The 16,114-nt window shown below is 42.5% G+C and overlaps 1 protein-coding gene across 1 annotated transcript; it reads right to left on the bottom strand.

Annotated features, from left to right (window-relative positions):
* LOC119170577 (sorting and assembly machinery component 50 homolog A) lies at positions 1-16,083 on the bottom strand. Its single transcript, XM_037421783.2, has 15 exons — positions 15,852-16,083; positions 15,589-15,642; positions 15,431-15,532; positions 15,236-15,323; positions 14,031-14,137; positions 13,059-13,192; positions 12,912-12,999; positions 12,082-12,213; positions 11,936-12,007; positions 10,809-10,892; positions 8,898-9,039; positions 5,739-5,885; positions 1,723-1,864; positions 824-897; positions 1-203 (listed from the first exon to the last, which is right to left on the bottom strand). Exons 1-14 carry the CDS (start codon positions 15,870-15,872, stop codon positions 852-854), a joined length of 1,359 nt encoding a protein of 452 aa, XP_037277680.2. The 5' UTR covers positions 15,873-16,083; the 3' UTR covers positions 1-203; positions 824-851.
* Positions 16,084-16,114: the final 31 nt, after the last annotated feature.

The following is a 16,114-nucleotide window of genomic DNA, read 5'->3' as shown; positions in this document are numbered from 1 at the left end:
TTTCGACATAGTGATTTTTTATTAATTAAAACTCAACATTTTTAATGTGCAGGCTCGAAAACAAAAAGAAACTATAAACGCGTCATGCACTATGGTCCTAAAGAAAAGCATGTCTAGAGATTTCCAGGGTTCACAGTCTCTAGCGGCAGTTTCAGTGGCTTTGGAAGAGGCTGCATAAGCTCACCATCCTCAAGGGCTCAAACCTGCAAGAAATTAAGAACTGTTAGCAGTGTAACAAATAGAAAGCCATAAGCTTCTCTATCATAATTATTCTATATTCTCGAGCAACAGAAAAACTGCCGAACTAACTGCACTGAGTCGTTGGTCCTGCAGCATTTTGTTCTAAAGACCAAACCTCATACCAGTGCTCTAACTGGGATCTCCATACTGAATGATGTTAAATTCGCGTGTGATGTCACTCCATCTAAGAAAAAAAAATGATGATACAATATGAGCCCTCACTTTTTGATGTATTCTGCATATTAAGCCGATTATAGAAAGCAAGCAGGTTTTCAATGCCGATTTGTTGCCGAGCAGGTTTTGAGCATTGTATCAATCATGTTGACTTGCTACTACTTACATGCTGTGTTTTTCATAAAAACGTTTCAGTGCAGGACTCGGCGACAGCTGCTGCCGTTTGGGATAAGCGAATTGTGCAAAACTTGCATAAAATATAATTATGCGTCAACACGACAAATTAATTGCACAATTATGGCTCAGTATCTATGTGATCACTACAACACGAGACATGGAAGCCACCAGTGATTATAAGCGCGGGCTGGAGCACCCGTGTAACTGCGACAATGCAAAATACAGGACTCACCAGTAAATAAAAGCATGGGCTGGCACTGCTACAAGAAGGAGACTCCGATGCCAAACTGAAGGCCATGGTTCAACCTGTAATATGCCTATAGTCAGCGATGATGCAATATTTTGCAACCACAAATTCTTGATGTTTTTTTTTAATTTTTTGCAAGACGGCCACTAGATTTTTTCCAACCAGTGATAGTTACGAGGCTTAAGCTGTAGACTAAATGAGGGTTGCTTGGACAAATATCTACAAAATGTATATATATTTTTCACAGCAGTACACTGAGACAGCAGAATAAACGGTGAATTCAGCAGCTGACAGAAAAAGAAAAAAAAAAATGCTGAAACACAGTTGTGAAGGAAAATAAATGTAGCATGCTTTATGAGAAAACACATTAAAAAGGCTAGCCAAGAATTTTTGTTTATTTTTATTCTATCTTTCAAATACATAATAAGCATCACGTAGGTGATTAGTTATCAGTAATTACTATAATTACATTTACGAGGCAGCTAGTGGTAAATGTAACTAATTACATTTTTAAATGAATCTGTCACTTCTTTTTTGCCACATGCACATTATTTATAGATTGAAACAGGGCATTTTAGGAAGAAGTAACAGGTCACATGGATATAATTTTATTTCGAACGCATCGATCAGAGCCAAAATTATGTTTAAAGACCAGACTCGTTACAAAGTGACGTCGTTACCTCGAACCAATGTACATACCAGTCATTACACTAAAAAATTTGAAGTCGCGTTTGAATTTGTGAATGTTACAAAACTATAGTATATGTATAATTGCAAAACTATTGCATAAAAGTGCTGAGTAATGCTAGCAAACCACGAACTCATAGGCAATAGAGGATTTGCACGACATCGTCGCCTGCAAAAAGGAAATGCGAAAGACTTGCCTGTCGCCAGACTTTGCCTTCATGGGCACGCAGTAATTCAGCTCAAAACGGGCAATGTGTCCGATGGAGAGCACGATGCCAGCACCAACCGACCACCGCAAATTTTGCGTGACCAGCTCGAGGTTCTTCTGCATGTCATTAGCTGTAACGAGCAAGAAATCGGTGGCATAATTAAGACCTGGTTAACTCTACTTAAATCTTGGTTCTTCTGATTTAATTACACCTTGTATGATTTATTTCACCTTGTATGATTTAATTACATGTATGATTTAATTACAGCTTGTATGAGGGCTGTCAGAGTCCGATTGAGACTTTATATAATTTTTAATGGGTCCCATAACACCTCTGATAGTTTTTTAACATTTGAAATAAATGAGCACTTCCAGTTCAGAATGCCATCACGATCAACACCAAACGTAGCAGTGCTACAAGCTGCAGGTGTGCCACAAATTCCAAAAAAGAATTTCTTTTATTTATTTACTTATTCAAGGCAAAACTGTTACACTTTGCATTGGGGGACACAACTAAAGGCTGAGTAAGTGCCTGACTAGGTCGTGCCACCCTAGCAACAAAACCTAAACACCAACAAGCATTTATAGTACAGAATGCACTGGTACATATTGATCTACAGTAGTTCCAAGAATAAACAGAATTATGAATTGTGTGCACAAGAACATAAACACAGCTGTCTTCAGAGTGGTATCAGTACATCGAATGCGTACTCATAATCAACTTCAAACTAAAAAATAGTGTGGAGCTTCTCGCCGCTATGCAAGCGAAATCCACAAAAATATAAACAACACTCCCTAGGGAGCTAGGAATACTAAAAATGAATGCTTACAAGGTGAGTTAATACCAAAAAGAAACCACAAGACTGGGCACGCTTATGTCCAACAGGTGAAAGCAATAAAAATGTACTGAAAAGAAATTTTAAAAGAAAAGGTATTACCTACTAGTTCATACATGTAATTTACAGTTGTGCAATAAACAATCACATGCCTAATGAACAAGATCTACACAAATACATGACATATACGGTCACAATATTTCAAGGATAAAAAAATCTTCGCTTTTTTCTGTCAGGAGTTCTCTCATAATTTTTTAAAATGATCTAAGTTATGTTTCATCTTGCATTAAATGAACTATGGTAGGGTGTTTATTTAGGATGTCTCGCATGTGCGAGCTTAGCCGCTGTAACCGTTGGTCACCGGTTAAGCTCGTGCATACCAGGTCACTGTTGGTCACTGGCTTCTCCTCAGCAGGCATTTTGGTAATCCTTACGGTAGACTTAGTGCAAATACCAAGACGAGGGAACGATGGTTTGAAGGGGTTCTTTTACATTCGGAGGTTGGGGTTTGCGTCAGGTCGAGGGTTGTGCCAGTTTTGAGTGAAATCTTTCTGACTGTAATGGACCGTGGCCTGGAGACTGTGTTGGACTCCGTTGTGATTGAAACCTTCAGATACGTGGACGATTACAAGGTTCTTGTTGAAGGCTATGGGCGTGTGAGCACTAGGATAGATGTTTTGAAGGTGTTCAAAGAATTGGGGTCTGGTCTAAAGTTTACCTGTGAAATTCCTAACAATGGTTGCATACACTTCTTAGATCTGAGCATATTTTTTGGTGGAAGCCACGTGTGTTGGGTGTATGCCCCCTGTAGTGTTAAGCTCATCATCAATTTCCGTTCGGGTATCTCTAAAATATAGTGAAAAATGGTGTTGCGATGGCCTGCCTGAGGGCGTCACTCAAGAAGTTGTGCCCTCATCGCATGGATGATAGTTTTGCACGGCAGGTTGAGAGGCTTCAGCATCTAGGTTCCCACAACGTCATTTAGCTGTGTTAAGCGAAAGGATCTTGTAAAAGATGAAGTTGGAAGGGCTGGGTGTAAGCCTAGTGAAACAGAAGGACGGGGCACCGTTTGTGAGCGTTTCGTATTTTCACGGCGTATCCCATAAGTTGAAAAAAGTGGGTAATAGGTTCGGGTGCAGTGTGGCTTTTTCTGCTGCAGACAAGCTTGAATGGGTTCGTGCGGCTGTTGGTAAGTGTAAGATGTTATCAGAACAGAGCAAGCGGGACCATGGGTGTGACATCAAGCACCGCGACAAATCGGTCAAGTGTAGCAGGGAGGTAGTAATATATCATATACCCTTATCATGTGGAAAATGCTACGTAGGGCAGACGGGCCGGTGTTTGAATAATATATTGTTACATCGTAAGGCTTCATTGAGGGGGACACTTTATTCTAATCTTTCTTTACATTGCGGGGGGTGCAGCTGCACGCCCTGGCTATCAGAAGCTAAGGCGCTCTAAAGATTAAAAAAGAAGGTTGTGCGAGAAATTGAGGAAGCCTTTTCATTGACAGATCGGGCGAGACATTTGTAGCGGGGCCATCTATTACGTTGCGTGCCACTGAGATAGATTACTTAAGCACCTGCCACTAATCGAATTTATTTATTGCTAATGTGACTGTGAGTTATATATATATATATATATATACATATATATATAATGTGTGTGTGTGTGTGTGTGTGTGTGTGTGTGTGTGTGCTTTTCGAACAAAATCACTTGATAGTTGGTGCTTGTCCTTCTCCTGTCTCGACGTTTGAGCCAAGCCTACTCGCCCAACAAGTCACTCTATACTTTGGTAATTCCCAGCATTGGCCAAAACATCAACATTCACGTCTGATCATGTCATCTACAAAATGAACTTGTTTTTCTGCTCGCACAAACACGTGCTAACTGCTCTTCCTCCTCGCATGGTGAGGAGTACACAGCCAGGGCCTCTTTTTCATCAACGCATGTAACTCTTCTATTATGGCACTGTTTCTTGTGGTTGCGCATTTTTTGAACACTTGAGCATAACTGCAAATTCACAATTAAATTTTGACCTTTGGGTGGTTTAGCGGACCTTTAAAAGTTGTTGGAGCGCTCGGCGGCTGCGATTGCTTTGACCACAGTATAAGAGAATGATGATCATGAGCGCACTTGTGGCAGACGTTTTGCGGCCGCTGGCAGCGCACAGTTGCCAACGAGGCTTCCTACATGGTTTGCGAACCAATCGTGGTGTCAAAGATTGAATAGACTGCACCAAGTGTTTTGGAAGAGAATGGATGCCAGAGAATTGGCTCCAGCTACTTATCCTGATCAATGATTTTTTTGTTCATTGCATGTAAGCACTCAGGACAGGAAATCAACCGTAACTGAACACCCCACAGCCCCACACCCCACAGTAAAAACAAATGTCAGCATATAATGATGCAAGATTTAATAATTGTAAGGTACAGTAAAAGCTCGTTAATTCAAATATCATGGGAACATAACAGGCGTCCGAATAACTTGAATGCTAAATTGTGAAAAGTATGATGAAAACAATCAACAAATGTCTGTTTCATCAATGTACTTTCATTTTCTTGTGGGCTATATACATCAAGTAATTATTTTGCATAAATGCAGAGCAAAAGTCACCATTATTGCTATTTTCAACTTCGTTTGTAGTCTGAACGTGACTCAAGACCCTGCATCTCGAGCTAAAATGCGCTCTGAACCGACAGCTTATCAAATACCAATGATGCATAGCGGCCACATCTTTCTGAAAACTTGCGGCTATTCAGGCTGCCCGCAAACACCACTTTCACTGCTTTGCATCGCATATTTGCAGTGCTTAGGGCTTGGCTAGCTCTAAGAATCGTCCAGATTAACCGGGTTACGGCCAAATGTGACCGACTTAACGAGAGTTTGATGCCACTGAACGATGTATATACTGGCCGGTACCAGAGAAAATATCTGTTTACAGTACAATGATATAACTAATATTTTATTATTGGTCATGCTTTGTTTCAGCAAATATTTCAGCAATAGTAACGACAAAAACATTTCATCGCTCGCAACTCAAAAGTATGAATTCTGGTAGCAAACATGTCGAATGTGGTGTGCCCCTTGTCGACTCTGTCACACCTAGCTATGTCACTTATTGTCTATAGGCATTTTTTGTATAGCTTCAATGAGCCATTGTACTTACTAAACTTGAAGTCATCCACATTTCCTGCGGTTGCAAAGGCATGCGTCCGGAAGTAGTCTCCGAGTCCACCTTCTCCCGGCCGGAAAGGCAGTGGTGTGTACAGATGAAGGCCAGCCGCCCAGTAGGTCTCTCCTCCAAGCGAATGGCCTAGAAACAGTAAAATACGCAGAGAGTGGCCACCAACTTGATGAAATGCAGACCTTTAGGCAAGAATGACTTCAACAACAGCAGCAGCAAGAAATACTAAATACATTACCTAGGTACATTGCTATGCGCGGTAAACAATTGCTATACAACCAGCAATTGTAAACAATTGCTACAGAACCAGAAAAAACATGTTTACTCAAAGTTCATGCATGAGAACACCATAAACGCTCTACTTTTTGGGATGCTGAAGCAGCAAAGGGCTTGCAGAAAACTATTTATGGCACTATGATGCTTGCCAGTACTTTCGCTGTGATTTGGAGCTTCATTCAACAAAAATACTGACAAGTGGTAAATGTTGTCAATGCCTCTTCGCTGACATCAGTCACACAGCCTTCTGATGAACTTAGTAGTATCACCAGCACCATCGTTATTAGCATATGCCCACTGCAGAACAAAGGCCTCTCCCACGTTCTACCAGTCAATTCGCTCCTGTGCTTGCTGGTGTCACTTTATACCCCAAACTTCCTAATCTCAACTGCCCACCTAACTTTCTGTCTCCCCTACACCTGCTTGCCTTCTCTTCGAATCGAGTCTGTGATCCTTAATGACCATCTTGCCTTCGCGGCACGTGCCCTGCCCATGACTATTCTTTCTTTATTTCGACTATTACTATACCCATTCATTCCCTGAAACACTGCTTTCTCCTTGTCCCTTAGGGTTACACTTATCATTAGGGTTGAGAGCTGGGCTAGTTGGTGAGACATCATTTAACCATATGGTGTAGTAGAGCAAATTCACGGGGACGAAGAGTGTCGTGTTTTCTTGTCCTCTTCGTCCCCGTGAATTTGCGCTACTACACCATATGGTTAAATGATTACACCTATCATTTTCCTTTCCATTGCTTGCTGCGTCGTCCTCAACTGAAGTTGAACCCTCTTCATACTCCTCCAAATTTCAGCTCCGTAAGTATGTATATATTGGTAAGATGCAGCTGTTATATACCTTCCTCTTGAGAGATAGTGGCAATTTACCACACTTAGTAGAATATGGTGCTTTAATTATAAACGGTTAATCGCTGCCTTTGAACAGGAATTCGGGAGATCTTGAGTTCCGACTGAATATAAATATGCCTGTCAAGTCCCTGCACATTTCACGTTAAACTGCACTGTCTCTAGCGGTTTAAAAAGCACCCGATCATTTCTCATGGCGAGCACAGATATGCAATCAACACACTGGTTGTTCAGATTTGCCAGCTTGTGGGAATCGAGGCTAGCTCGTCGCCTTTGTGCGGGCTTTGCCGCCTCTCTCTCCGTTCTCATGTCCCGACATGACTACCCCTTCTTCGTGGTCTGCCGCGCTGGGGGAGCAACGAGTGACGTTTAACCCCTCTCACCCGGTAGCGGATGACGACTGTGGCGCCACGCGCAGAGCCTCCCGAGAGAAGTTTCGCTCGTGTGCGTTGGGAGTGGGGAAGACTTCTCCAGAGACGACATAGGAGTAAGCACGCTTTCCTTTTCCGTCCGTCCGCTCCCTTTGTTTGGGGCTCGTTCGAGCTTCGCCAGCAGCGCCTTGCGCCCGCGATGAACGCTTACCTTATGTTACCTCCGTCCCCTTTCCGAACGCTAGGCTTAAAAGTGGTGCGGCGTCCTAGTGCGTGGCCAGGCTGCGCCGACCCGTATCTCTCCGAAGCCAACGCGAGCACCTTTGCCCTTGCTCGAGCAACCGGGCCTTTGTTCCGGTGTCTCCGTAAATCACATTTACAACAGAGACGTACCCGCGGCATTCCTGTGTAGTACTTCTCACCCATGGCGTGGATAAGCCCATTTGCTTTCCCACCGCGCCTTTGCAACGGGCTGTACTGTGTTTTTGGTGTTGCCGCAGGCAATGAAGTGTTGCGACCTTGAGCAGTATCGTGTTCACGGCGATAGCGCTTGCCCTGTGGCTCGCTAAGACCGGACCCACGATAGTGGCTGTACTCCTTCGAGATACGTATCACTACAAGCTGCATTAATGGTTCAAGCTTAAACATAAGTAGCTTACAAATATAAATATTTTTAAGCTTGGCCAGAGTATGCAATGAGTTGCTTACATTCAAGCTGATGTACCGTGTAATGCTAGTGGTTTGCTTCATGTTCAATGCCATGACCACGAATATGTCGAGTATGACATCCAGTGCTATATTTGTACATAAATACTACATGATAAGGCCAATGGCAGGGCAGTTATTGCAACAGCTTTATGATAAAGGCATATGAAAGCCCTTCTACCAAAACTGACGGGAGCCCCGTAGGATACAAAAGTTGGCTGTTTCTAGACAGCAAAACAGACCTATGAAAAGGACAATGCGTTTCACAGCCCAACAGCCTCAAATGTTAAAGGTACAGCTCAATTGACTAAATCTTTCAAAGGCTTGTTTAGGTGGATACCCTCTGCAGGCAGAAGCACAAAATGTGCTGTCCACAGATACATCGAAAGCACCATCAACAGCAGTATGGAATTATACACTATTCCTCGTGATCTCTTTCTCACTGGTAGTGGTAGCCACAGTCTTTTTCTTAATACCTGATTCAAATTTCCGCACCACTAAAGGTACCTAATGGCTCTCTATAAGTACTCTGCCTAACCAACGCCATACAGTGCAACAAAAGCTATGCATGACATCGGCCAACCAAAAAAAAAGAGGGTTCCTCATCATCTCTCCACGTCTAAACGCCTTTTCGGCACCATTTGAATAAATGCTTTGGAGAAGGATCAGACAAGGACGACACACAAGTCATCCTTGACGATTTTGGCGCATCCAAGACACTTTCATTCTTTTGTCCCGCATTTATAGTCGCCATCATGTTAGCATTCCAACTTGCCCAGCTCTCGATGGTTCACTCAATACCAGTCATCAAACAGCACAGTCATTATGATGGATTCCAGCAAATTCTGTTGAACTCGCTTTCGTGATCATGATATATGATCATGCTTTTCAAGGCCACGTGCGCACGCAACAAAGTGTAGACCCACCTTCTGTGTGCGGCCCGACACCTCTCTGTTGGAAACCTCGCAAACCGAGTGGACCACCCAGGAAGAACCGGTCGCAAATGCTGAATGTCTTGTTGTGGCCAAAGCCCATCATGTGGCCAGCCATGCAACACCCCTGCAATACCTGCACAATCGCCATAAGAAAAAAAAAAGAGGCAAAATTATGATCATAACAGCAAAAGAAGTAGTAAGTGACTACACGTACAAAAAGATTTGTGGCTGAGAAGTGAGCGACAATATTGCAGATCACATTCACCTAGGTCAATTGCACAAGACGACAGCACGAGGCCCAGAGCTCTTGCTCTTTTTCGAAAGCAGCAGAACAGATGTGGCTGATCAATAGAAGCACAGAACAAAGTGCAAAGTGCTTTCACAAAGTATGAATGCCAGAAGTGTGCATAGCTCACTACTGGCTAGCAGAGTTGCCAGGTCGAAAAGACAAAACCCAGTCAAGAAATTGAAAAAAAAACTAGCCATAAAAGAGCCGAATCGGGCCCAGGGCAGTATAATGCATATGGGAAAACTACTACAACATTTTTTTAGATGCGAAGCATCTTTTGCTCGGGGCTGTGTCTGTCCCTCGACAACCGTACTCTCCCCCATTGCGCATGTGCTAACTCTTCCCCCACTCCTGGCGTGAGCGCGAGGAATCAGGAGGAGGTGGAAGAGTGCTGCCTCCGCTTCGTTTCTCCTCTCCCATTTATCTTTCCACCACAGCTGTGCGCTCGTACAAAATGCTGTGTACACTCGCTCCGTTGCACTCTCCTAGTAGAGCTGGGTGTTCACTTTGCAGCGCACACACAGCAATACACACGAATAGTAGGGGGTAACATAAGCAGAACACAACATATACACAACTCCACACACAAATGAAACATACACAGAAACATACAAATAAAAACAACAAAGGGCAACATAAGTGAACACCAGCGCATACCCGCATGATTCCCTTTAGTAAGATATGATGTGATTTTTTCAATTACTAAATGCTAGCCTTTTGATGAAAACGTAAATAATTATAGCAACAACCCTTCCAAATTATAGTTGCTAAGATTAAAGCACCGTATATTGAATATAGGAATTATTTCAAGCAGGATGACAGAACTTCTTGTGTTGTACCAGAAATGATTCAATTTGGGTGCCTTGCATGATTTCTCTTGAAAGGGCAAGGAGTACGAGCGTTGTGGCGGCAATGAAAATGAATAGTGCATGAGTGTATTTAAAATTATGGTTGCTGGGATTAAAGCATAACGTGTAGCCACTTTTGTGATTGTTTCCTACATGACGATGAAGTCCGAGCAACGAATATTTCTGAGTCACAGTCTGTACCTAATTCTATAAAATAACACGGGCATATTTTCAGACATCCGAAAGTTAATGTGTAAAGCGTCCTGGATGCAAAGCACTCTTGATATAGCTGCTCACTGCCAATCACAGTTCAAAGTAAGCAATAGGAGGTTTTTAAATTGAGGCACCATCCTTAAGTTTTTATTGTAACTCCCTTTCACCACCCTCACACCCAAAAGTTTTTTCAGTTTTGTAATGCAAGCACCAAACTTGATATTGGGTGCTAGAAGCGCATTTTGGCCACCATGTTCTTGCATAGCATTCTGGAAGGCCAGTGGCGGCAACACCTCGAGATATTGACAATTTGGTTCAAACCGAGGAAAGTATTCAAGAAATAGCCAACATGCTTTTTCTCTCACCACCCACCTAAAAAAAAGTAGCCAAATTGACACATGGTAGCCAAATATGGCAACCGTGCTAGCTAGCAGATGTTGCGAGTAGCAAGTCCACATCAACGGGATTCCATTACAATTCAGCAGGCTAGAGGTCATGCTGAAAAAATGCAGCATAGGTGACAGTAACCTTGAATAGTGTGCAAGCACTCACAATGTCTCTTGCTATCGGCACATTGAGCTGGTACTCCGCTTCGTGCTTGACAAAACCAATGTCGCCACCTAGACCAGCAAACTCCTGCAGGAAAGAAAATAAAACAGCTGAGATGCCAATTTACAGTGGCACCACGCATTAGAATACTAAGATCGATTTAATTATCATGCTTTGAAGAAGCAAACGCACGAGTGTGTTCCGAGTATGTACGAGCATGGGTCTGTTTCGAGTATGTCTGACACGAGAAGATTGCGTAAGTGTGACAGTACGGCAAAGCTCTGCAAGCCTAGCACGAGTTACTTGAGTTTGCAGACGTTTCTAAAGTGCTCTCTCGATTGAGTTAGTTCATAGTTGGCTGAGTTCGCAAACGTTTCTAAAGTTTTTTCTGGATTGAGTTAGTTCTGTTGATGTTCAAATGACCAGACAAAAAAAGAAAAGAAAAAGGCATGGCAAAGATATTAGTAATGAAAATCAACAGCTGATAATTTCCACAGCCTGCTTTATTCAGAGTGGTGCACTTATGTCATTTGAATAAAACACAGTGTTTAGCATGCAAGGCTCTTTATTTTGTCTTTAAGTGCATCATACTTTACTGCAACCACCTTGACTTGGAGAGTGCCTCAGTCACAAACTGCAAGCCGCATCTTACACTGCGTGATGGTGTGCCACACAGGCAATAATTTGTCAAAAAGTGATAGTGAGAATGAGCATTTGTATTGATTTTGAAGGAGGAATAATGCAAGCATGGCCAGTTCTATTGGATATTTCCAGACAGAAACTAACTAGTGTTATAGAGGAACTCGCTAGCCATTCAAAGCGAGGATTGGCAATTGGAGACCTTTTCATAAAATTATATGGAAACGTGCAAATGAGGATCTGAAAATCAGGGGCCAAATTTAGACCCCTGCTGAAAGGCTGCTGGATAAAATAACAGATCTGTATTGTGCTTGTTACTGATGGCTCTCTTTAGCAATTAAGCCTTTCAGAGTAATTTGTCACAAATTATTGAATAAAAGTCAAGCAGACAACCTTAAAATTTCCTCGTATTTACAGATTACACACTTTTGCTAACAAGCACAGAGCCTGTGCCATGGAGAACAAGATAAAATGCAATTGACCAGGCCTACCTGATGCAACCTGAAGTAACCTCCTTCTGTTGGCAAGATGGAATTGTCTCTCCTGTCCATGGTGACTATGTGCTAAAGAAAAACAAAACAAGGATGACTTATTGGATGAACTGAATGAACCCAAAACAGCAAATATGTTACCATACCTTTATTGAGGACTTGAGAGAGTGTCCCATCTCTTCTCGGACAACAAAGGGAACCGTTGGCCCAAGACAGGATAGTTCCCGCCACAGGGCCTCCCATCGTAGACTGTGGTGTACTCCGGGTGTCGATTCAAACTGCATTAGTCAATACAGAATGGCTTGTAGGGGCAGTTTGCAGGATACATATGAGACGAAGGAGTCACATTGCAATCTCTTCACTTAAAACCTTTGTTATACAAGCACTTCTGTCGCAAGTGAAATAAATTCGAATTTAGTGAAACAACAAAATTGACTAGAATTCGCGCCACTTCCTTACGCACGCCTCTTGACTTTCTTGCAATTTTAAAAAGTAAAACACAGTCGAATGCGATCATCAATCGTGCTTGAGTTTCTCGAGTGCGAATGAACTATGAAGTATGAACTCGGTGGGATTGCAATAACCTATACTTTCAGATTATCTTTAGCAGTTGCTCTGAACTTGAACTGACATGCGAACACTTAGAAGTGTCCATGTGCATGCCGTATTTTAGGAACGAATGCACTCGACAAAGCCGGTAGTGGTTTGAGCAAGAAGCAATTGTCTGCTGTTTTTGCAAGCACTTCTCAGACATACTAGCATATGTCCAGGTGACAGTAGTTTCATTAGATGTTTCTCATATTTAGAAATATTAATGACCTTGGATAACAAGGTTTTAGTCACATTTAACTGCCTTTGTGTGAAACTCATTAACCTAATTATGAAAACATATTAATTCTGCTGGGAAACAAGCTAACACAAAGTACAACCGCAAAATCACACATCTGAAAACAAATCAACGGCAAATGGCACATACCAAGAGCTCCGTTAATAGGCCACGATCGATTTGCCTGAAACCGCTCCACGTGAAGTCTGCTGCTTGTTGAAACACTGCTCCCGTGATCCTGCAAAGAAAATTGTAAAGTGTGAAAAACTCGAATGCGAGGGCAATCCAAGGCCTTACCGAGGGTTGAGCCAACCGAGGAAGGGTTTACTGACTGTAATGTTAAATCCGCTAGAGTGTTTTGTGCCATAGTGGTACTCTGTCTGCACGAATTCTCCTCGGCCCCAGGTATTTGGAAACTTGAGACCTATGACCTAAAAAGATGCCCCAGAAACGGGCTTCAAAACTCGAGAAAGCATGCACACTAGAAAGCTTTGACATATCCAGACTTGCACAATGGCATTTGCATGCTGGATGATGGTAGCAACATGTTTAGATGCTTTGCCTAGCCCAGATTAGAGGCACATTTAGTTTCTAATTGACGAATACTTTTGTTAAAAACATATTGAAAAAGGTCACATGATCATAATTACGCCACGACCAAAAATCTACACCTGTAGCACAACATGGTAGACTTATTTACTGCAAATAAACTTTCTTTTTTTTTTTCTGGTTCGGCCCTGCCATCACACTGGCTGCTCGTATTCACACGCCCGATAATTTAGGAAGCTGAAAATACTCAGATGTTTGTAAAGAAGGATTATTACAAACAGATCAAATATCACACAACTGTTTAATGAACCGAGTAAAAGAGGTGCAAGACACATTGCATGGCTGTGAGCCAGATGTCGTCAACATATCCTAAAAATTAGTATTTGTGGTTGCGTGATATCTCCAACATCATTAAGTGGCTTTGAACAACAGCATAAGGCTGATCAGCGCACGTGTCAGTGATGCACGCGATACCAAGTGACCGCTACTTGACATTTTAGACACATAACATGAAGCCCTTGCTGGCACGTTTTACTCAACAAAGCTGTGTAGGTGATTGCACACATAATAAATGGGTCACATTTAACATGATGTTATTGAAGAATTCTGGCACCAGCACTCTGTTACACAGCTGATGCTGTTTAGAAGGAAGGCATCAAAAGTCAGATTATAATTTCTTCTGTCAATGCTCTTCTAGTATAAAATATGACGTATGCTTACCATACTTCCTTCATTGTTGCCAACAAGAGTGTTGATGCCTCCGACAAGACGCCGGACTTCTTGTACTTTGAATGTCACTTCTAAACCACTAGGGCTCGCATCTGGGCCTAGAAGTTATGAGGCAATGAAAGAGGCTAGAAAGAACCAGCTGCTGCTCTGTATGTCATGGCAAATTCTAACGTCTTTCTACCCATCTATTACCATGGTTCTAGTACCTACCACGTGCAAAATACCACCTTTTGCAAATCAAATGAAGAGGGGTCCCGTTATTTTTCCTTCAGGCGACATCTTGGGAACATAGGAGCTGAACACTTGATATTTAAACATGCCAGAGTACATGCAACACAAGGGAACATTTACTACTGGTTTACAGACTCAGCGGAACTTTGGGCATGAACTTGTGCCAAAGGTATGTTTATTCCCGATTAGCTGCGACATATCTTGGTTGCTGCTCTTGCCCGTACCAATAGTCAGCCACCACTAGAGCAAGTTACTGGGGGTCCCTTGGCTAAATAGCAAATAGAGTTTCCAGGTAGCTCTCATTCCATCTTAACACCATTGGTTTGAACGCAATAATTATATGTGGACTGGCTTCGTGTTCTTTCTCGTCTCCATTTATTTGCACCACAGAAACTTAGTACTGTTATGCACAAGCTAGCCCATAAACAATAGTTTTGAACAGCGGACTGAATAGACGCACTTTTTATATGCCGCATCTCATTTCTTCCACTATATTTCCCGCTTGTAATTCATTCATTAGTTTCTATCTTCACCAGTGCAGAGCAGCTAAGTTGGGGGAACGCTGCTCAAAGCACTACCAGCCTTGTTGATTGTGTGTGAACTCATTGCGCTTTAAGCTTTCATACAAATTTTCCCAAGCTTTCCTGAACAAAGAATTGTCAGATCACTTTATTTTAAGTTGGTGAACTGCACTAGATGGTGATAAAGCATGCGGAAAGGATAAAACGTGTAGCACATCCAAACGAAAATCATCAAGGTGGCAATTGTTCATCCTTATTTTGTTTTGTTTTTTTGAGCAAGTTGAATTAGCCAGAAACAACATGACACACAAAAGAAATACACGATTTGATGGGCACAACAGCTTAGATAATTAATTGTTCCTTGAAGAAACGATTTAAATCCTATAATAGCTCTTTAGTGCTTTGCCATTGAGTTTAACTTAGAAACAAAGCGTTTCGCCTTACCTGAACTTGTATCGATTGTCACGGAGATCTGTTTAAAGGCGCCCAGCGTTTCCAGTTGTTTTCTTACATAGCGGGTTTTTAATATCACCTAAAATATGGAAGAGGGCGAGGTGGGTGGGGGTGAGGGTCAGTGTGCTTTTGTATCACCTATGAACAACATCAAGGACCGCCACTGGGACGGCGTTCCACGCTTACGTCTTGGAAATCTTTCGCATTGAAGAGGTCGTTGACGGCTTTTTTGAGGATATCATCCTTGGTCCGGACAACGCCGTCAATAAATACCGTGTCAACACGAGCCTACAATAGTAATGTCCTTTACAAATGATGAACATAGAACAAAACTTCGCACTGACCTCTATTTGATCCAGAGGAACTTGCATATCCTTCGCCTCCTGCCTCTCAAGCGACTGCAATACGCACGCGAGAAAATCACGAATCAGTTTCACACGGGTTCGTTTGTAAGTTGTACATGAACAAAATATCCATTAAAACTTGTCCGATCCACTTAACGGCTAAGCATAAGTGATGACCAAGCTCGAGTGAGGCTGGCAACAGCTGCGAAATTCATTACGGAATAAATAATACAATAAAAGGCAGTAACGCAAACATGCTGTACCTTTGCTTGGACGGTTCCCATTTTATTTTGTCGCAGTTCAGCGCGTCACTACACGATCCTCGTCACACCACAAACCCTCAGCAACTCTTCACCCAGGAGTCTTTGCATAAACATAACCGAAACGGCACGAAGCGCGCACTTTAGCAAAGTTCTCGCGAAGTTCCGTGAGCGGAGATCGTCTACCCCTTAACAACTGGGCACGGTACCGGCATGTTAAGTGACCTTTTCCTAGCGGAGCGGCTTGTCTTGGATGCTGACTTTTT

This window comes from Rhipicephalus microplus, chromosome 2, assembly GCF_043290135.1.
Source record: "Rhipicephalus microplus isolate Deutch F79 chromosome 2, USDA_Rmic, whole genome shotgun sequence".
NCBI lineage: Eukaryota > Metazoa > Arthropoda > Arachnida > Ixodida > Ixodidae > Rhipicephalus > Rhipicephalus microplus.
The sequence above is the reverse complement of the archived record's forward strand: the minus strand, read 5'-3'. Positions and strand labels throughout refer to the sequence as shown.

Coding starts and splice junctions, on each gene's coding strand:
- LOC119170577 (XM_037421783.2), bottom strand. CDS start 15,872: ATGGGAACCGTCCAAGCAAAG. Junction 15,324..15,430: donor ATGCGAAAGATTTCCAAGAC/GTAAGCGTGGAA, acceptor TCCATATTTTAG/GTGATATTAAAAACCCGCTA. Junction 14,138..15,235: donor GACAATCGATACAAGTTCAG/GTAAGGCGAAAC, acceptor CATAACTTCTAG/GCCCAGATGCGAGCCCTAGT.